The sequence below is a fragment of the Zonotrichia albicollis genome, chromosome 2 (genome assembly GCF_047830755.1).
Source record: "Zonotrichia albicollis isolate bZonAlb1 chromosome 2, bZonAlb1.hap1, whole genome shotgun sequence".
NCBI lineage: Eukaryota > Metazoa > Chordata > Aves > Passeriformes > Passerellidae > Zonotrichia > Zonotrichia albicollis.
Window position 1 is genome coordinate 98709145 of NC_133820.1, and position 17923 is coordinate 98727067.

Consider the following 17923-nt stretch of genomic DNA (forward strand, 5'->3'; position numbering starts at 1 on the left):
AATTTGGTAATCATTCAAGCTTCTTCTAATCCTCTAACCCTCACCTCTTGCAAACAGCCAGACTTGTACAAGACATTTGACACTGTCCTGCACAACATCCCTGTCTCCAAAGTGCAGAGATGTGGAGTCACTCAGTGGGTAAGGAATGAGCTGGGTGGCTGCAGTCAGAGTTGCAGTCAATGTCTCAATGTCCACATGGAGACCAGTGATGTGTGGCACCCTCAGGGGTCAGCATGGGGACTGGCACTTTTTAACATCTCTGTTGGTGTCAAGGGCAGTGAGACTTGACTGTACCTTCAGCAAGTTTGCCAACACCATCAAGCTGTGTGGTATCTGATGTCTTGGGAGGAAGGGATGCCATCCAGAGGGACCTGGACAGCCCTGAGACATGGAACCGAGTGAATCTCATGAAGTACAAGGGCAAGTGAAAGGTCCTGCTTCTGGTAAGGGTAATCCCAAGTTCAAGCACAGGCTGGGTGGAAAAGGGATTGAGAGCAGCTCTACAGAGAAAGACTTGGGGCTGTTGGTTGACATGAGGTTCAACAGGACTCATCAATGAGCATGTGTAGTCCCCAAAGCCAGCTGTGTCCTGGCCTGCACCAAAAGCAGTGTGGCAGCAGGGTGAGGGAGGTGAGCCTGCCTCTCTTCTCTGCTCTCATGAGACCCCAGCAGCAGTGCTGCATCCTGCTCTGGGGTCCCCAGCACAGGAAAGACACAGATGTATTGGAGACAGTCCAGAGAAGGGTCACAAAGACAGTCAGAGGAGCACTTCTCCTATGAAGACAAGGCTAAGAAGTTGGGGGTTGTTCAGCCTGGAAGGGAAATCTTAGAGCACCTCCAGTACATAAAGGGAGGCAATAAGAGAGGTGGAGAGGGATCATTTACAATGGCTTGGAGTGACAGGAAAGGAAAAATGGCCTCAAACTGAGAAAAAATACCCAGTAGGTTTATATTAGATGCAAGGTAGAACTTCACACCTTTACCATGAGGGTGTGAAGCACTGGAACAAGTTGCCTAGAGCAGTTGTGGATGCCCCATCTCAGGAAATGTTTAAGGCCAGGCTGGACAGGGTGTTATTTGCACCATGCTCTAATCAATTGACCTGATCTCAGTTGCCTCAAACAGGAAAACAATGGTCTTGAAACAGTAACAAAGATGCTTGCACAAGGCTTCTACTACTGAGCTTCTAGTTAGCCTTGACTCAGGCCATTAAAGCGTGTGTGCCACAAAGGATAGGAAGGTGAAATCTTAATAGTTTTTGGTGACAAGTAAAAATTTAAACCAAAATACTAATTCTGCACTGAGTATTTTGGAGATTCAGTGCAGGAAATTAGTATTTTGGTTTAAATTTTCCAAATCACTCTGCTAATTACATATTTTAAATTATTTTTCCATGACAGTACTCTTCATCAGTACTACTGAACATTATGATGCTATAACACTGAGAAATATGGCACCACTTGTATTGCAAATGGGTTAACATTTCTGAATAGAATTATAATTTTCATATTGATCCTTTCTGCAACAAGGAAACAAGGAGTTTGTAGAAGAACTAGCACAGCGTAGTAATTACTCCTACAAAAGAAGACATCCAAGAAATATGATCTTAATAAAGAATAACTGAAAAAAAGTTTTTATTCTCCTTACAGGAAGGACTTTGTGCTTTGTTAAAGATTCGTACCCAAAAAATTTTGCATTGCCAAAATTGGATGGAAAATTCAGTTTTTAATTTTGAAATATGCAAATCAATAAAGCCATAGAAGTTTTTATTAAGTGTCCTTTTACTTTCATATCATTATTGTGGTATATCAATCAATTTGCTATTTTTTTGGAGAATGAAGGGTAGAGTCAACTGCATCAGCCACACACTCTGCAGTTCTACCTAAACAACACAAATGGAAACACTCCCCTTTGGTGTAAAAACCTCACCTAATAACAAACTCCTACATCCAACTTCCATTTGAAAAATGCATCTATAATGTCTCAATAAACAACAAAGCCAAGTAGCCTTTAATGCTGCTTTCTTCTATGGCAGATTTAACAATACCAACAGCATGGACAAGAAGTTAGGATGTGCCACAACACCAGGTACAGATAAAAGCAAAAAGCTGAAGCATAGGCTCTTGCCAGGCTTTGAGCTATTCTCCACTAATTAAAAAAATTACCAAGTACAAAAATAAGACTGTGACTGTGAACACTATCACAAGCATTTGTCTTACACTTTGAAGGACTGAACTAGCAGTATCATGAAAAATCCAAAACTAAGGCATACAATTTACATGTAAATGCCTGCTTGAGTTTAAATAAGCCATCTCTCTCACCTGGCACTCTGGTAAGTTTGTGTGCCTAGAGAGTGCCAAGACTGAGGTGGGGAGGGTATCCCCAAACTCAAACACAGCAACCACACAAGCTTCACAGATTTGACTTCCAGCAGTTTCCACCCCTCCTCACTTACAGGAGGTTGTCGCTGCATCCCCTGCTCTTTCCCAAGACTCTGTTCCACACCCCAAGACTCTGTTCCTCTGCCCCAGCCCTCAAAACCAGCATTCAGGCCAAGCACACACCAGCCCCAATGCTGTTCCCCATGTGTGCCTTCCCATCCATAACTGCCCTTCCACCCCTGACCAGCAGCAGCCTCTGACCCCCAGCAGCAGCAGTGCTGCAGCAGCTCTGCACCCACACAGTCAGCAGAACATGAGCAGTGGCAGCACAGAGCATTCCAACAAACTCAGAGGAATACAACGTTCACTTTTACTCTGCAATAAATTTGAACCAAGCCAGACTAACACAGTGTTATGAAAGAGGGAAAAAGAGGATACAGTAGTATGTTTAAAATGTAATTTTTGAAAAAACCCATCCTACATTTATTATCCAAGATATTAGGTTACCTTATGATTGCACTTAAAACAACTTAAGACCCTTAACTAAACATTCTGTGAATGTCCTAACATCAATTGTTGTCCTGTCTCAGTTTCACCCAATTCAAACCTTTGATCACTTTAATCTACATGTAGCTAAAATACCACAAAACCCAATTCAATAAATTGCTGGATTCCAAAACACAACAAGAGAAGCCTTCCATTCAGTTACAGCTTGTTCCAAGTTAAACACTTTCCTCAAACTGAGTTAAATACAGTTAGGTCTAAAGCAACATACTACAAGTAGAGAGTAAAGCATTAGTTCCTTTTTCAGGGTCTTTGTGTAACAAAAAATAGCATTCTGTACAACTCAGCAAAGCAATGTGGAGGAGGAGAACAAGGGAAAATGAGCCCTGACCTGAGGGAGTCTATGAGAATGCAGTTATTCTACCAGCACATGTGTACACATGTGAATTCCAGAAAGGTCTCCCCTACTTCTTCCAGAGCCCCTCTCAACAACAGAGAGCTTCGTGCAAAGCAAAAATGTTTAACCCTGATGCTTCCACACAAACAAACTCTACAACACATGCACCTCCACACATCCTCCAGACTGTGACTCAGCACATACACCAACCAACTGTGCAGTGAGTGAGTGGCTGACCCCTCTCAGACATCCCAAGCACGTGGATTGAGCACTACTGTACCATTGCTGCTCAGCAACTACTGATCACAAATATGCACTTACAGAAAGCTTCCCAAAGGTGTCACTTGCTGTGCACACTCCATCTGTGTGAACACAATTGGAGTTTCTGCTCATGCAGTAACCTCATCAGCAACAGGATGCCTGTGCAGCAGCACCCACCCATCCAGGCTGCAGGCTCTGCCTCTGAAGGGATTTCTGCCCAGGCAAAATTTCCACAAAGAAATTGAAGTCTTGTCCAGGAAGACTCCTGTTTATGGGTCAAAAACCTTGTCCAAAAATTATCACATTAATATGCTCACATATTCTTCAACATTCAGGGCTCAAGATTTTTGAGGGTTAAGATGCTGAATATTCTCAGCATAGTTAACTTAGAGTCCAATGTGGCAAGGAAACAAAGTGGAACACAGTAGAACACAGAAAAAGCAGCTACTTCTGATAACCTGAAAGCTTCCAAACACTTTAACATGATTTGTTTCTACTACAGAACTGTCAGTAACTCAGTGAATTTCTGTACATGTAAATCAAGATGCTCTTACTTTCAATCATTCCTTTCCCTCCTCTCAGAAACAAACATATACATACAAGGCAGGTACTACAGCAAGAAAACCCAGCTTCCTAGAAAGAGATTAATGATTGATCTACAGCCAAATGTTTAACATAGCAATACATTAGAAAAAAATTCATCTAGCAAAAATAACTGCTCAGAGGAGTGAGTACTACTACCTCACTATTACCAGCACTATTTTAAGAGTTGAAACTTTTAGAAATTCTTAATAGCCTAGGCACAAAACTCAAGTTATTGCGGAAGTGTGGTTATTGTTTCCACACACGCTAGCGGGCTGAGGTTGCTGACACTCCTTGTTTCTTTGTGCTTGACAACTGTGTTGAACAAGCTGTTTCTGAGAACACATTCTTCCTAACTTGTCCTCCTTGCAAACAACTCAGGATCAAAGCTTCATCATGCTCACACATTGCTGCAAATTAACAACAACCCTGTAAGTCAAATGTAATCCCATCACATTTGTTTTATTCAAATCTCTCTCTAAACAGTAGCTCTACAGTTTCCCTCCAGGGGCTGTGCAACCAAGTATGAGGGCTGTTTATTGGCACAAGTACTAGTAACTTGTAATGGCAAAAAAGCTTGAGTTCAGCCCACCTCTGAACTGTGTGAGGAAACTTACACATCCATGGCACTGATATGTAAGACCACAATGGAATGGCAGGTGACTATAGCAAAATTTATGCTTGATAGGCGCTGAAAACTTTTAAGTTATTTTTGAGCATTATATAGTAAAATTACATACTGTCACAAGTGAAAAAGAGGGGTTCTGTTGTTTACAGTTAGATGGATGGGTGGCACATCTGTGGGAAGCATCCACAGGAATAGGCAGAAATCTGCATGAAAGCTGAGGAGACAACCAGCAAAACAGCTGGAAGCACAGCTCTAAAATGTTGCAAAGCAATTGCTTTTTAGGCAGAGACTAGCTGGAATAAAGCCTTTCACTGTGAGCAAGGAAACTGCTTTCTATTCATTTTCTGCCATGCTCAGGAAAACAAAATATAGTGCATTATAAACAAAACTAAATTATAGACTTATCAGTGTATCATCTTAAAAAAAAATACAAAAAAACCCCAACTTTCAGGATTCTAGTCCTAAAGATTGTATCAATAAAGAAAAAAGTTTTTTTGTCATCCCAGCAGCAAATAAAGTCATAATTACACAGCAGGAAAAAGGTTACTGAGTAAGGTACTATTCCAGCTGTGAGGGGAGGGGAAAAAAAAAAATCACACTTGAAAATAAAAGTAAGTCATTTTTTGATGTTTTTCTAACGCAGCATGTTCATGGCTCCTAGCTACAGAAGTGGCTGTTTATTGCTAATAACAGCAAGAGGCTAAAAATAAACAGATAAAGGAATCTGATAAATAAAAGAAAATATTTAATGTATTTTAAGGGATCAAATTATATTATAAGAAATGGCAACACTCGCATATCTCATGCAAACGTCAATATTATTTAGTAATGAAACACACTGTCATGTTGCTCTTGGCATAAAGAGAGACAAACCTGGCGAATGCCAAGAATAACTAATATAATTTAGGTTAGAAGGGACTTCTGGGGGTCATCTAGTCAAATCCCCTGCTCAAAGTTATTTTCACCACAATTGCTACTTCAAAGCTAGAGCATTGCTGCCAGCTGTAGGTCTTCCCTAGGTAAGATTTATTTTGGAAGTGTCATACTGACTCACGCTTTTTGTGCTAGCCCAAATCTCTATTGGTACCAATTATGGTATCATTTATTTGTCATTGCTGATTTAACTATTCTTGAAACTGCCTACATAAAAATTCTTCACCAACAACTCCTCCCCAATAATCTACTCTACTATGTAACTATTCTTGCCACTACAAAAACTGTCCACTATCAAACCTTCCTCTCCCATTCAATTTCAGTCCCTTAGATCCTGTTATTCACTATGGCCACAAACAATAGATGATGTCTTTTTTTTTCTTTCTTTCTTTTTTTGACAAGAAATTCTTGGCAAGAACTTTGAAAATGTTTGAAAATTATCTTCCTGTCTCTCACCTCACACCTCTCCTTTAAGGTAAGGAATGTCAAGACACTGACCCTTCCCTTACAGAGCAGACTTTCTGGATCTTTGATCACTTGTTGCTTCTTTGAACACCATCTAATGAATCTATTTTCTTTCCAGTGCACCATCCCAAAGCAGACACAGCACAAAGCAGAGCAGAAAGATTTCCTGTGTCTTACAGAGCAGTAGACTTCATACGTATTTCCTTAAACCTCTTTTTTGCTCAACTCCTATTGTTTTCTGCAATAATGCGATGAGTCATATGTAGCATGACTGCCATTGCCACCTATAATGCCAACATAAAACTTCTTCCCAATTCTTCATGTTCATATTTGATTCTCTTTTTCTTTACAGCACCCCATATTTTGACTGGGGCACTTTCACCCATCTTCAACCCACCTTCACCCTGCTTCCTGACTTGGTCTCTCATTTGTTTTATCAATTTTAAATTTCAATCTCATTGTCTACCTTTATTGCTCCTCCCATCAGGGTGTAAGAATTCTCTAGATTCATTAAGGAAAACATCAAATGCCATCGAAAAAGGATAGATCATTGCAAAGCCCCTTTTACTCACTTAAAAATGCTACAGTAAGTAATGAGCAACTGTATCAGATGCAACTGTCTTTTCTAGCTTAGCTAAATTACAACCATGATAGTCTCAATAGTCTCTGGATGCGAGCAGCAACCAGGATTTTGGAGGAGTTGTTACCAAAAATTGGTAAAAATAAAACTCCTTAACACTAATGTAGCATTAGGAAGCCGGCATTCCATATCTGGCTGGATGCAAGAGGGGGTATCTCATGGAAGCACAGAAGACTCAGGCTGAAGAAGAATTACAAGAAGCTACACTGAGCAGAAGTATGGGCTTTCCCCAGCTCTAACACTAGGCTGTAATCAAGAGCAGTACCTCAAGATGTTGGCTAAGCCAGATCCCATTAAATACTCTGGTAGTAACCAAGTTTTATAATTCCAGATGAGCTAACCTAGCTAGCAGGTTCCAAAAAAATGCCAGGAGCAAGGCAGCGCTGCAAAACCCCTTTGCTAGCAATCCTTTTCACTGCAGTTCTCCAAAAACCACTGCTCCCAGAGCAGTCCTCCTGCAGCAGTCATAAGACAGACACAAAGATGCTGCAGACTTAAACACTGTCCCACCTGAACAGCTATACAGCTCTTCTGTATTATTCACCCAGGAGAGGGTGTTCACTACCAGTAACCAATTACATTCCTGATTAGCTTCAATGAAATACACCAATTTTTAGTATCAGTAAGCTATAGGCCAATTTCTTGTTGAAAACAAGCTTGAAATTTATTTGAGATAAAGAACAGAACAACATTCATGTGCTAGTGTTAAAAAGAAAAAGGAAATTCTCATTTCCTTCAATTTCAGCTCCTGGAGGATGTGCAACAGAATTTCCAAAGGAAAACAACATTTTCCTTCTATTTAACAGAAATTAAAGAGCCCCCTCTTCTTCAAAGTGGCATAAATTTTTCTAGCACCTTCCACTTTAGCATCCCAGCCCATCCCTTCCCTTCCCCTTACTCCTAGTTTATATTCCATTTAAGTTTTTTGGTTGGTTGGTCTTAGCTCACACATCAATGGGAAATGAGTGTGTAACTCTGAAAATCAGAACACACAGCCAGAGGGCTGTAGCAGCATTTACCTGCACAACAGCTTCTCTAGGATCCATGTAGAAACTAAGGCGGGTTAGAGATGCAAAAACCATGTATCTCTCAGAACTTTCACCTCTTCTTAATGAGAATATTGCATAACTACTGCCAAGGGGGAAGATAGATAGACAGATAGACAGACAGATATAGATAGATAGATAGATAGATAGATAGATAGATAGATAGATAGATAGATAGAACAGATTCTGTCCTCCTTGCCTTGTTTCCTCTGTGGTACTTGCTGTAGGACTCTTCTTCCTCTGGGGATAAATATTGCTGCTTCTTACTCCAAAATTAGCCACCCCTGGCTGAGGTTTTTTGTCTTAGTCACAGTTAGGTTTTGTTATCCTTGCTAAGTTTAGATGTTTTTGAACACTTACGACTATTGTGGCTGAGAACCAGCACTGCAATTCTAATTTTGCAAAAACAGACAGAAAAGAGAGAAGATGACATTTTTATTATAAAGTCTAGGCCATTTTCTCTCCAAATGAGATAAAATTTCATGCTTAACAGAAAACACATTCAACCTTCATTACTTGAGCATGAGTGACTGTTCAGTGAACCAGGAAGCTAGATAAATATCTCCAAACTTTTCCTGGAGGTCTTCACATGGGAATTTGTATTGGTGTACCAAAATAAACCATCCCCATGTAGTGAGGAAATCCTGCAGTTGGAAAACACCCCTGGATGAATTGAAAACCAGAATTTATTCAATCAATTCTTCATCATTAAAGAAGAATTATTAAATACACTAATGGTTTCAGGGTGCTGTGACAACTACATAGTTTAACCAATTCTGAAGGACTAAATTGCATCAGATTTTCACAATAGATATTACAGTACCTGTTCTCAACACTTCAAGTAGCCAAACATCTCCTAGAAGTGATGCAAGACACTGCCAACAATTGTCTTTGGTCAAGAATAAAAGTTACATACTTTAAATGAAAAAATACTTGAATTCTATCCTACCATGCCTGCACTAATTCAGTGAAGTTATTTACCTTCCTTCCTAATTTCCACAGCCATCAGGAAGTTTGTTGATCCAAGTAGGCAAAGTTATTTAGCATTATGGAGCATAGGACTCTTCCTGGAACATTATGGACTCAGACCAATAGTCACATTAAAGAACAAAGCATCTAGACTACACATTTTACATAGCACACAACTGCTTTGATATAAATTTTGTGATTGGTCTAATAGGTATGCAGTACTGTTCTGTAGATCTGGTTAGATCTTAAGAGCAGTGCCTTCAGGGTAAAAAACCCACCACATTTCTAGAGCTCACAAATGAGGTGGTGAAGACCAGTGACCCTGAGCAGGACAGTAGTACCAGAAAACAATTCAGTCAGAGGAGATGGTATTAAGCATAAAGTTATTCCTTGCATAAGGGGTCGGTTTTAGGAGGAACTCAAGGACATCTTACACTGAACTGTGAATGTGAAGTGCCTGCAGATCATTTAAAGTGTTTCTTCTGCACACCACAGTAATAAGCATTTTTTAAGATTCCATTTTCAACACATACTTCATTCATGCTAACCATAGCACATTTTAAACCCTAGAAAATGGTCTTTCAACTGATTTGCAAGAATCCCCCAGGAGAGGTCTTTCCCAGATGCATTCAGGACTTGTACTGCTTCCTCACACCACCAGTGCTGAATGAAGTCCAGAAAACAACAAAGACCTTGGACTCATTTTGAAGATTCTCTCCAATGACCAAAAATATTTCAGTGAACCTTCTTCAAACACAGTTATTTTATAAGCAAAATCATATGATGGGCCATTTCATGCACATAGCAATATATGACTTGTGAAATGTTATTCACATAATCAAACCTCTGGGTAAGATACAGCCATGCTCTTTCCAGCAATGAATATTTCCTTCAGCTCCTGGCAACTTCTCAGCATATCTTAAAGTTTGTAAAGCATTGTTCTACTGAGACAAACTTTTGTGCTTTAAAAGTCTGTATCACTTACAAGTATCTAAATCCTATCCCGTTTAGACTAAGTCTACATACATTTACTAGAGGAAGGCATGATCTACAAAAATATCAGATCATCCCAGTCTAATAGGTATTCTACAAATGATGCTGCATTTTAAGTGACAATCACCCAAGATCTTAGTTTCTAAATTAAAATTAATCACTTGAAAACTGATTAGGGTAGTTAAAAAAAAGTATGCTTCTGCTTTAAAAACCAGAATTTGTTTTAGTTATCATTGGGCAATTTGAGAGAGGTAGCTTTTTCTTTAAGCAAGTGCAAAACAGCATTTTCTTTCTAACTTGCAGTCCAAAGATTGACAAATACCTACAGGAATCTAAATGTAATGAAAAACAGAATATGATCATCAAAGAATGTGACACCCCACAGCCTTTCAGTGAATGGGAACAGCAAGCTATGTTTGTTTCTAACTTAGCCACTCAAAAATTTGTAATGAAAGTGTTATCAATGAATTAAAATACCATCCCACAAGGCTATAAAATTACATTGCACTGGAAAAAAAAACTTCAGCAAATATTTATCATCAGTTTTTGAAACCTTTCCATTGTGCATTGATTGAAAAATGTGGTAGCAAATTAACTCAAATCTGTTTTGATTTTGAGTAACCTGTGAAAAAATTAAAAGGCAATGTTCTATGTATGAACATCTCTTGAACAATATTATTTAGACTTTATTTTCATGATTGTGACTTATGATTAATTAACAAATTACTGATGTCCTGTTACACTGATCTTTATTTCACAAACTATCATAATGCTCAACAGCAAGATCTTGAAGAAGATAAATGTAGAACTTTTATACCAGCATTAAGAAAGTATTGATTTTAAGCACTCAGATGGAAAACAAAAGTATAAAAAAAGAGCAGTCTAACTAACAAAAGCTTAAATTGCTTAAATATATGGCAAAGTGCCATATATTGTATATTCTCCAAGTAGCAGGTTTTTGTTGATTTAGCAGAGACTTTTCTTTGTGTCATTCTTTGACAAAAGAGAGCAAGACTTGCAAGTCATATATCAGGTAAGAAAAAAAAAACAACATATGGAAGAATTTCATAGAAACATATCTTTGCTGAAGCAAGAACAAAATTCTTACAAGGTTCTTAAGCAAGAAATTAGTAAAAATGTAACTACTCAATTGGTTAGTAGCCAAAATGAAGAAAGTACTACCTTCCAGTGCTATTCAGACACCCTTTTCTTGTCTTAGCCACATCTAAGCTTTTATTGTCTAATTAAAAATCTCTATATATTACCATAACCTTGAGAACCTGACATTTTTCCTGCTGCTTGCATTCAGAAGGGTGGCCTACCAACCAACTGCTACAGCAGAGATCACAAAGCATCTGCTTCTTCCACAAGTGTCCAATGGAAAAAAAAAAAAAAAAAACAGCATGCCACAGAGCTCATCTGCTTCTTTTTTACTTTAATAGCTGGCCATGCTACAACAGACAGTATTCCTGGAAAACCTCCACTTCCTCTAATTGGACTTGAGGCACAACTGAAAATAATATTTTCTGCAGAACAGTCAGAACAAACAATCACTGAAGATGATTATTAGTTCTAGAATTACTTGATCTTTGAAGGACATAGTCTCCTATTTTTCAAGAGATCAGATGTTTATAAAATAAAAAACAATCCTTTCTTCTTCTAGAAAACATTGCCGAACAAGTTTATTAGCTTTACTGAAGGACAAAACTAAATCACCTTACTTTCATAAACAATCCCAACCCTCAGAAAAACTGGATTTTTCAGGGTTCACAGGGAGTGCAGTAAGATCAAAGATATATGAACAGATAAAAGTCTACTATATAAAACAGTTACTTAAGTATTTTATAAAATTGCTCCTTACTTTAATAGATGCATTTCCTATTACCTAGTGGATTTCATAACTGTATTTCGCTTCTTACATGGTACTTTAACAAAAAGTATTTTAAATTTTTTTTCAAAGACAGTAAGAAAAGTCTTCCAACAGTGTTGATTGGCATTTTGCCACTGCCATCATAAATCACCAGGGAAGACAGAAAGCAGAACCAAAAATAACATTCTCTAGTTGGGTCCATTGGCCATATGTTACACATGAAAAAAAATAAATAAACCACCAACCAAAAACAAACATATGTTTCTCCAACAATCATAAACCAAGAAACAAAAAAATAATAAAATCGAACCACAATTCTTCAGCCTTGACCAATCCATTCATCCAAGAGCAGCACTTGCTTTTGCTAAGGTATCTTTCTTTTGGTTTTTTTCCCTTTTTAAATAAGGACCACTCAAAGTTAATTTTCCTGAACTTATTAGCAATTGTTTATTTTTCACCAAGGCAGTACCTTCTGTAGCAGAGCTAGTCAACAACCAATTTGCAGATTGCTACCATACAGCAGCAGCACACAGAAATGCAGCCACGTGAAGGTGATTAGGTTTTGGAGTTTTTTCCTTACCTTTCCCATTTTGCCACGCAGTGTACCAGGACAAACTGAGGAAAGTAGTGATGAAAACTAACACGGTGGCCACAGTTCCATTTCGGAGCCTCATCTCATTTCAGCATCACACTTGCTTATGTTCTGCTAGTGGTGAGGAGTGATCACTTGGGCTTGCTGCAGTGAAGTCAGCTCCAGTACTCCAGCAGCAGCTGGACAGCAGCAACACGAAATGTGGCTCTCACATATCAGATCTATCATAAATCAATCCATTCCAAACTGCTGGACACTTTCCCATAGTTCTCATCAATCCAGCTTCTCTTTATTCTTCTAGTTCTGTTTAAAGGAAACAAAATTTTAACAGATTATGCCAAAAAAACTTACAAGAGTCCCCCAAGAACTGAAATACACTACATCTTCTGCATCTTAGGTGCACCACCCTCTCACTGCCTCAGTCTTGGCTCAGAGAACAGAACTTATTAATGTGTGCCTTTTCTAAGACTATTTGCATCTGGGGGAGCTGTATTTCACAGGAATTTGGTCACCAAAGGACAAACACACACATCACCAACATTACAATTTGATTCTTAGCTCAAGGGAAGGTCATGTGTCACCTGGCAGGTGTCAAACTGATACAACAGCTGCCTTCAGGATGCAGTAACTTTCAGGAGGCCCCACTCCTAAGACCTCACTTCAACAAAACCCCTCTGAAATCAGTGGGTCTCATGTAACTGCAGGTGCAGAACTGTCTCCAGTGAGTTGAGAGACCAGAGCTTTGAACACTGTGTGCAAACCTACATCTCTCATCTTTGCTCAGTGCAAGAGGATTTGATCTATCCACAACCATTTTTTCCTATCTCAGCTGCAGCTAAAGCACTAACTACAGCCCCACCTGCAGAGACTGCTCAATCCATACCAACTGGCATCAACCCAGAACTCCTCTATACCACACAGGCATAAAGATAAAACCTAAGTTACCTACAGCTCAGATTTACCCCTCAGGAAAGTTCCATACCCTGGTATTAGAAAAATCATCAACTGGCCAAAACCAGCCAGTTGTGTTAATCACACTGTCTTAAGCAGGACAAAGAGAATATAGGGCAATAAATAAACTGACTTTAAGAGAGAGGAAAGAGGTTTTCAAAGTATTAAATCATCTCTACAGTAGTCAAACATTAGCAGTCAACATTCTTTCAAGGCACTGCCAAGATTTTTCCCCCACTATAAACTATATCTGATGCAAGTATGTTACTCAGCAATAAATAACTTGCTCTGCATTTTCTTTGGAAGCAGTCTCTGTCACCTTCTTGCACTGCTGCATTCAGAACAACAGGGGAAAAAATGTTCTTTATTATTATGGTACCAAGAGATTCCAGTCCAATTTGAACTATTCTTCCCAAGCTTACATCACAGCACATATCACCTCTACGAAAGGGCCCACAAAACAAGGCTTAACCAACAAGCATGTTAACAAAAGAATGGAAACAATCAATAAAGTTGCAGAACTACACGCTCTTGCGTTCAAATCTCAGTCACATCATCTAGGTTACTGGAAGTGTTTACCTTTGGACCACAGTTACCTCACCTATAACGCCAGTAACGTGCTCTGTTTGAGGAACTTCATGCACAGATAGGTTTGTGGCTTTAAACATTAACTTAGAAAGCCTACAGTATGTATGAGGAAGGGAACAAATGCAAGTACATGAGAAGCAGACACAGTGGATGATAAAATTCATGAGAAGCAAAATAATGAACTAGAATAGAAAGAACTGCAAAATGCCTTACAATGAGAAACCCAAGCTCAACACAATGAGAGATATAGACAACTGAGACCCATATAAAGAGCTAACACAGACAGCACAGAATGCCAGGAAATATCATCAGTCCCAGAATGGGAGATGGACAAAATGAAAGCCAGAAGTAAGGGCAATGATAACTGTCTTGATGAACTTTAATAGCAAGGAGAGGCAAAGATCCCAAGTCCCAGTTTTATAAGGATTATGTGAATTTAGGAAGTTCACGTGATTCCCAAACTACCAGATAAGCGACTAGGATACCGAGACAAACAGCTCAACTCAGAAGTGTCTCTGAAGCAAGGATGCTGTTACCCTGTTTCAGTATCCTGAAACTGTAACTTAGCTTCCCCATTATTTTAGCATCAGACCGCTCTCTCTGGAGCAGCTCAGGTGCACAAAGAACCAGGCTGCAAGCTAGAGGGATTATCCCAGGGAGGGGAACTGGCAGCTGGTCCAACGTGCAAACAAGAGAGGGCAACCAGGCGAGTAGAAATATTATCCAATAACGCAAGGAACCGTCTGCCTTTCAGAAAACACAGGCATAATTTTTACATTTTCTGCAACAAAACCAAGATGCTGCATTTAGGGCCTCTCATTGCGCTATCTGAATCCTCCAAAATAGTCAGGAAAAATTCAGAAAACAAAAAAGCAAAAGGAACAGTAGCAACCAGCTACTGGTTCAACTGATTCAACCAGCAGTCAGTATGTGCAACATTGTGTCAAATCAATAACTATCATGAGCTTGAGTTGGCTGGTTCTGCTTTCATCCTTCTCTTCGGGTGTTGCAACCACTCCTCTTAGCACAGGCACCAGCAGCCCAGCTACAGCTCAGCAGTACTTAGATGATTATTTAAGCATTTCACTGTATCAAACTGCATACTTCAAGGCCATGCATAAACCAGACATGTTCCAGCTCTTAAAAATGTATATAGCTAAACCAGCAGAAACACATGTGTAGTTGCACATAAATTATTTAAGTCCCAGGCGGTCACTTTAGGTTTGTTCAATAATTTACAGCACAATCTAAACAAATTTAACTGAGGGGTAATCCAGTTTGAGATGCCAGTATGATAGGGTATACTAGACAGATGAAGCCTATGAAATTTGCCCAGCACCATTATGACCTGAACCTTTCCCACTGCAGACCAAAGGGAATGACCCGGCTGGATGCTGAAGGCCGAGGGTGCTGAAGGTGCCGGCACCTCTCGCATGCTGAGCAGAGCCCTACTGAATCACAACTTAAACCAAGAAGTTTCTGCTTGTATCCAGACACTCCCAAAATACATACAAAGCATATTCCCAACCGCAAACCATAAAAACTGATGCACTCCAGTGCGCCTGCAAAGGCTCTTCACATAGCTGCTGAAGGGCTGGCTGGTGCGGGATCACAGCACGAAGCGTGCCAGACTTCCGAGAGGATGAGCCAGACCCCATCCTGCCGGGAGGGTGCGAAATCTCCTACCGCGGTAGCGCTGCTGCACTGAGAAGGGCGCTCTTGAAGGCACGGAAGAGCAGCCCGAGAGGAAACGGCAGCTAAAAGGCGAAGGCGGCGGGGACCGGCTAAACAGGGGTTTTTCCGCCGTGTTTCCACTGACACGCTCCCCCGCAGCCCGCGGCGCGCAGCCCGCCGCCGCTACGGCCGCCCCGGCACCCCGCAGCCCTCAAAGGCGGGGAAGGAAGACCGGCTGCCTCCGCGGAACCCGGCCGAGTTAGTCAGGACCTTCCCCGCTGCCCCTCCGCCCCGGCCGCAGCTATCTCGTCAGGGAAGCGAAAAATCGGGGGGGTGACGGGCACCGGGAGCCGCCAGCTCTGCCGGGCGGCAGAGGGCGAGAGCTGACGGGGACGGAGGGAAGAGGGAGGCGGGGAGGGAGAGCGCCGGTCCGGGGAGCTGCGCGGCGCCCGGGGCATCGCGGCGAGGCTGCGGGGGAAGGAACAGACACAGGAAACTGCAAACTCTGCCGAACGCCCCTGCGATCCCAGCGCGGCGAGGAGGAAGAAGGGTGGGAAGCGGGGTATCCCCAGGCACCCCGGCAGGAGGGAGAGAGAGGGCGCAGCGCCGCTCTGCCCCGGAGCCCCGCGGGCACCCCCGAGCAGCGGGCCAAGGGAGAGGGCGGCAGTAAGTCCTGCGGAGGAGCGGCCGGCGCTCCCCGCACCGCCACGCAGGTGCACGGAGCGCAGAGGAGAGCGGGAGGGCAGATGGCGGAGCAGGACGGCCCCCAGCCTCCCTCCGGCGACACCGCAGAGACCCGCGGGGAGGGGAAGCGCCTCCGCCGCGCTGCCGCTCCAGAGGGTGAGGAGAGCCGCCCGTCCCCGGACCCCCCCGGAGCCGAGCCGGCGGTCCGCAGGGTACGGGGCGCGCAGGGGCAGCGGGGCGCGCTGACCGCCGCTGCCGTGCTCACCTGTGCGCGGCGCTCCGGCACGGCGGACCCGCGGGGCGCGGGGGCTGTGCGGGCTCCGCCGGGGCTCTCGCTCCCCTTCCCCGCCCGCCCCCCGCGTCAGCGGCGCGCCCAGCCCCGGCGACCGCCCCCCGCCCCGAGCGCCATGGAGCGCGCGGAGCCCCGCCCCGCCCACCCGCCGACATCGCGGGCAGCCAATGGGCTCCCCCGCGGATGGCGCCACTCATTGGCTTGGTCCCCTGTCACTCTCTTCGGCCGCGGCTATAAATGGCGCTGTCTCGCAATGCCTCCCGCTGCGGCGGGAGCCGGGAGCGGGGGTGGTGTTTTGGAGTGCCGCTTTCGGCAGCGCGTTCCCTTTTTTGGAGCTGCTCTTGGGGGTTTGTGGCTTCAGGAGAGCCCCAGGAAAGGTTTAGCTGCGCCAGCGCTTGGGTGCTCGTTGCCCCCTGGTGACGTGCACTCTCAACTTGGCTCAGGGCTGAGCCCCTAGCCTGCTACGTGGGTGTTTCTCCGTCTGCCTTTCAGTGCCCCACAAGCCACACGTATCGATGCCCCGTGTGACCTGCCGGCTCACCACTTACAAGAAGTCACAGTCATGAATTTCACCGTTGAGTTCATACCCTGCTAATAAACACCTCCCGGAGCTTGGATTGGGAGGTGTTGAAATTAAAGAGCGGCTTGTTGCTTCACGGCAGTAAATGGAGCCCTTTGTCCCGCTCTGGGCACGGTGTTCTAGGGCAGCGGCATGTGGGCCGCCCCGGGCTGGTTACACAGGTACAGCCGTGTGGGCGTGAAAACCAACGCGGCTTTCTCCAGAGGCTCCTGCTCTGTGCCATCACCGAGAGACAGTCAGTGGCAGCTTTACTCTGTGGGTTCACTATTTAGGGTCACGATGCTGCTGTTTTGTAAGTAATCCCCTATCTTCAGTGGTTTGTTTCATGTGTTCCAGGTATTCCATGTCTTTTAGGGTCTGAAGACTTCAAATCAGATGGCATGCTTAGCTTAGAGCAGGGTCCCATCTAGCTCTGAAAACTTCAAATCAGATTGCATACTTAACTTACAGTGGGGTCCCATGTACCTCACAAGAGCTCTGTTATTGACATGTAGTGCTAACTGGCTGGCAATGTTCGACCCTTTTCATGGACTTGATTTCTTCCCCTTCTGTGCTTACCTTCCACCTACTTCAAAGTCCATAGTTAACCTTTCTAATCTCCATAGAATTATAGAATTGATTGTATTGGGAGAGACCTTAAAGATTATCTAGGTCCATCCAAGGCCCCCTGCCATGGGCAGGGATCCCTTTCACTAGACCAGGTTGCTCAAAGTCCCATCCAAGCTGGCCTTGAACTCTGCCAGGGCTGGGGTATCAATAACTTCTCTGGGAAACCTGTGGAGTTTTGTTCTCCATTAAGGCTCTTACACTGGATACAGTGGGATAGTTCCCCACTAGAACTTTAGTAACTGTGGAAAAATCTTGCAAGTTATTCTGTCTGCAGAGCGACATTT

At 42.7% G+C, this 17923-nt stretch overlaps 1 protein-coding gene across 1 annotated transcript in view; it reads right to left on the bottom strand.

The window, feature by feature from the left end:
- Positions 1 to 16578, bottom strand: part of MGAT4A (alpha-1,3-mannosyl-glycoprotein 4-beta-N-acetylglucosaminyltransferase A) — a 78285-nt gene extending 61707 nt beyond the window's left edge. The window contains exons 1-2 of the mRNA XM_005486419.2: positions 16424 to 16578; positions 12250 to 12564 (exon numbers count right to left, since the gene is read on the bottom strand). Of these exons, the coding sequence (XP_005486476.1) occupies positions 12250 to 12343 (94 nt within the window). The 5' untranslated portion in view covers positions 12344 to 12564; positions 16424 to 16578. The remainder of the gene's footprint in view (positions 1 to 12249; positions 12565 to 16423) is intronic.
- Between the last annotated feature and the right edge of the window lie 1345 nt (positions 16579 to 17923).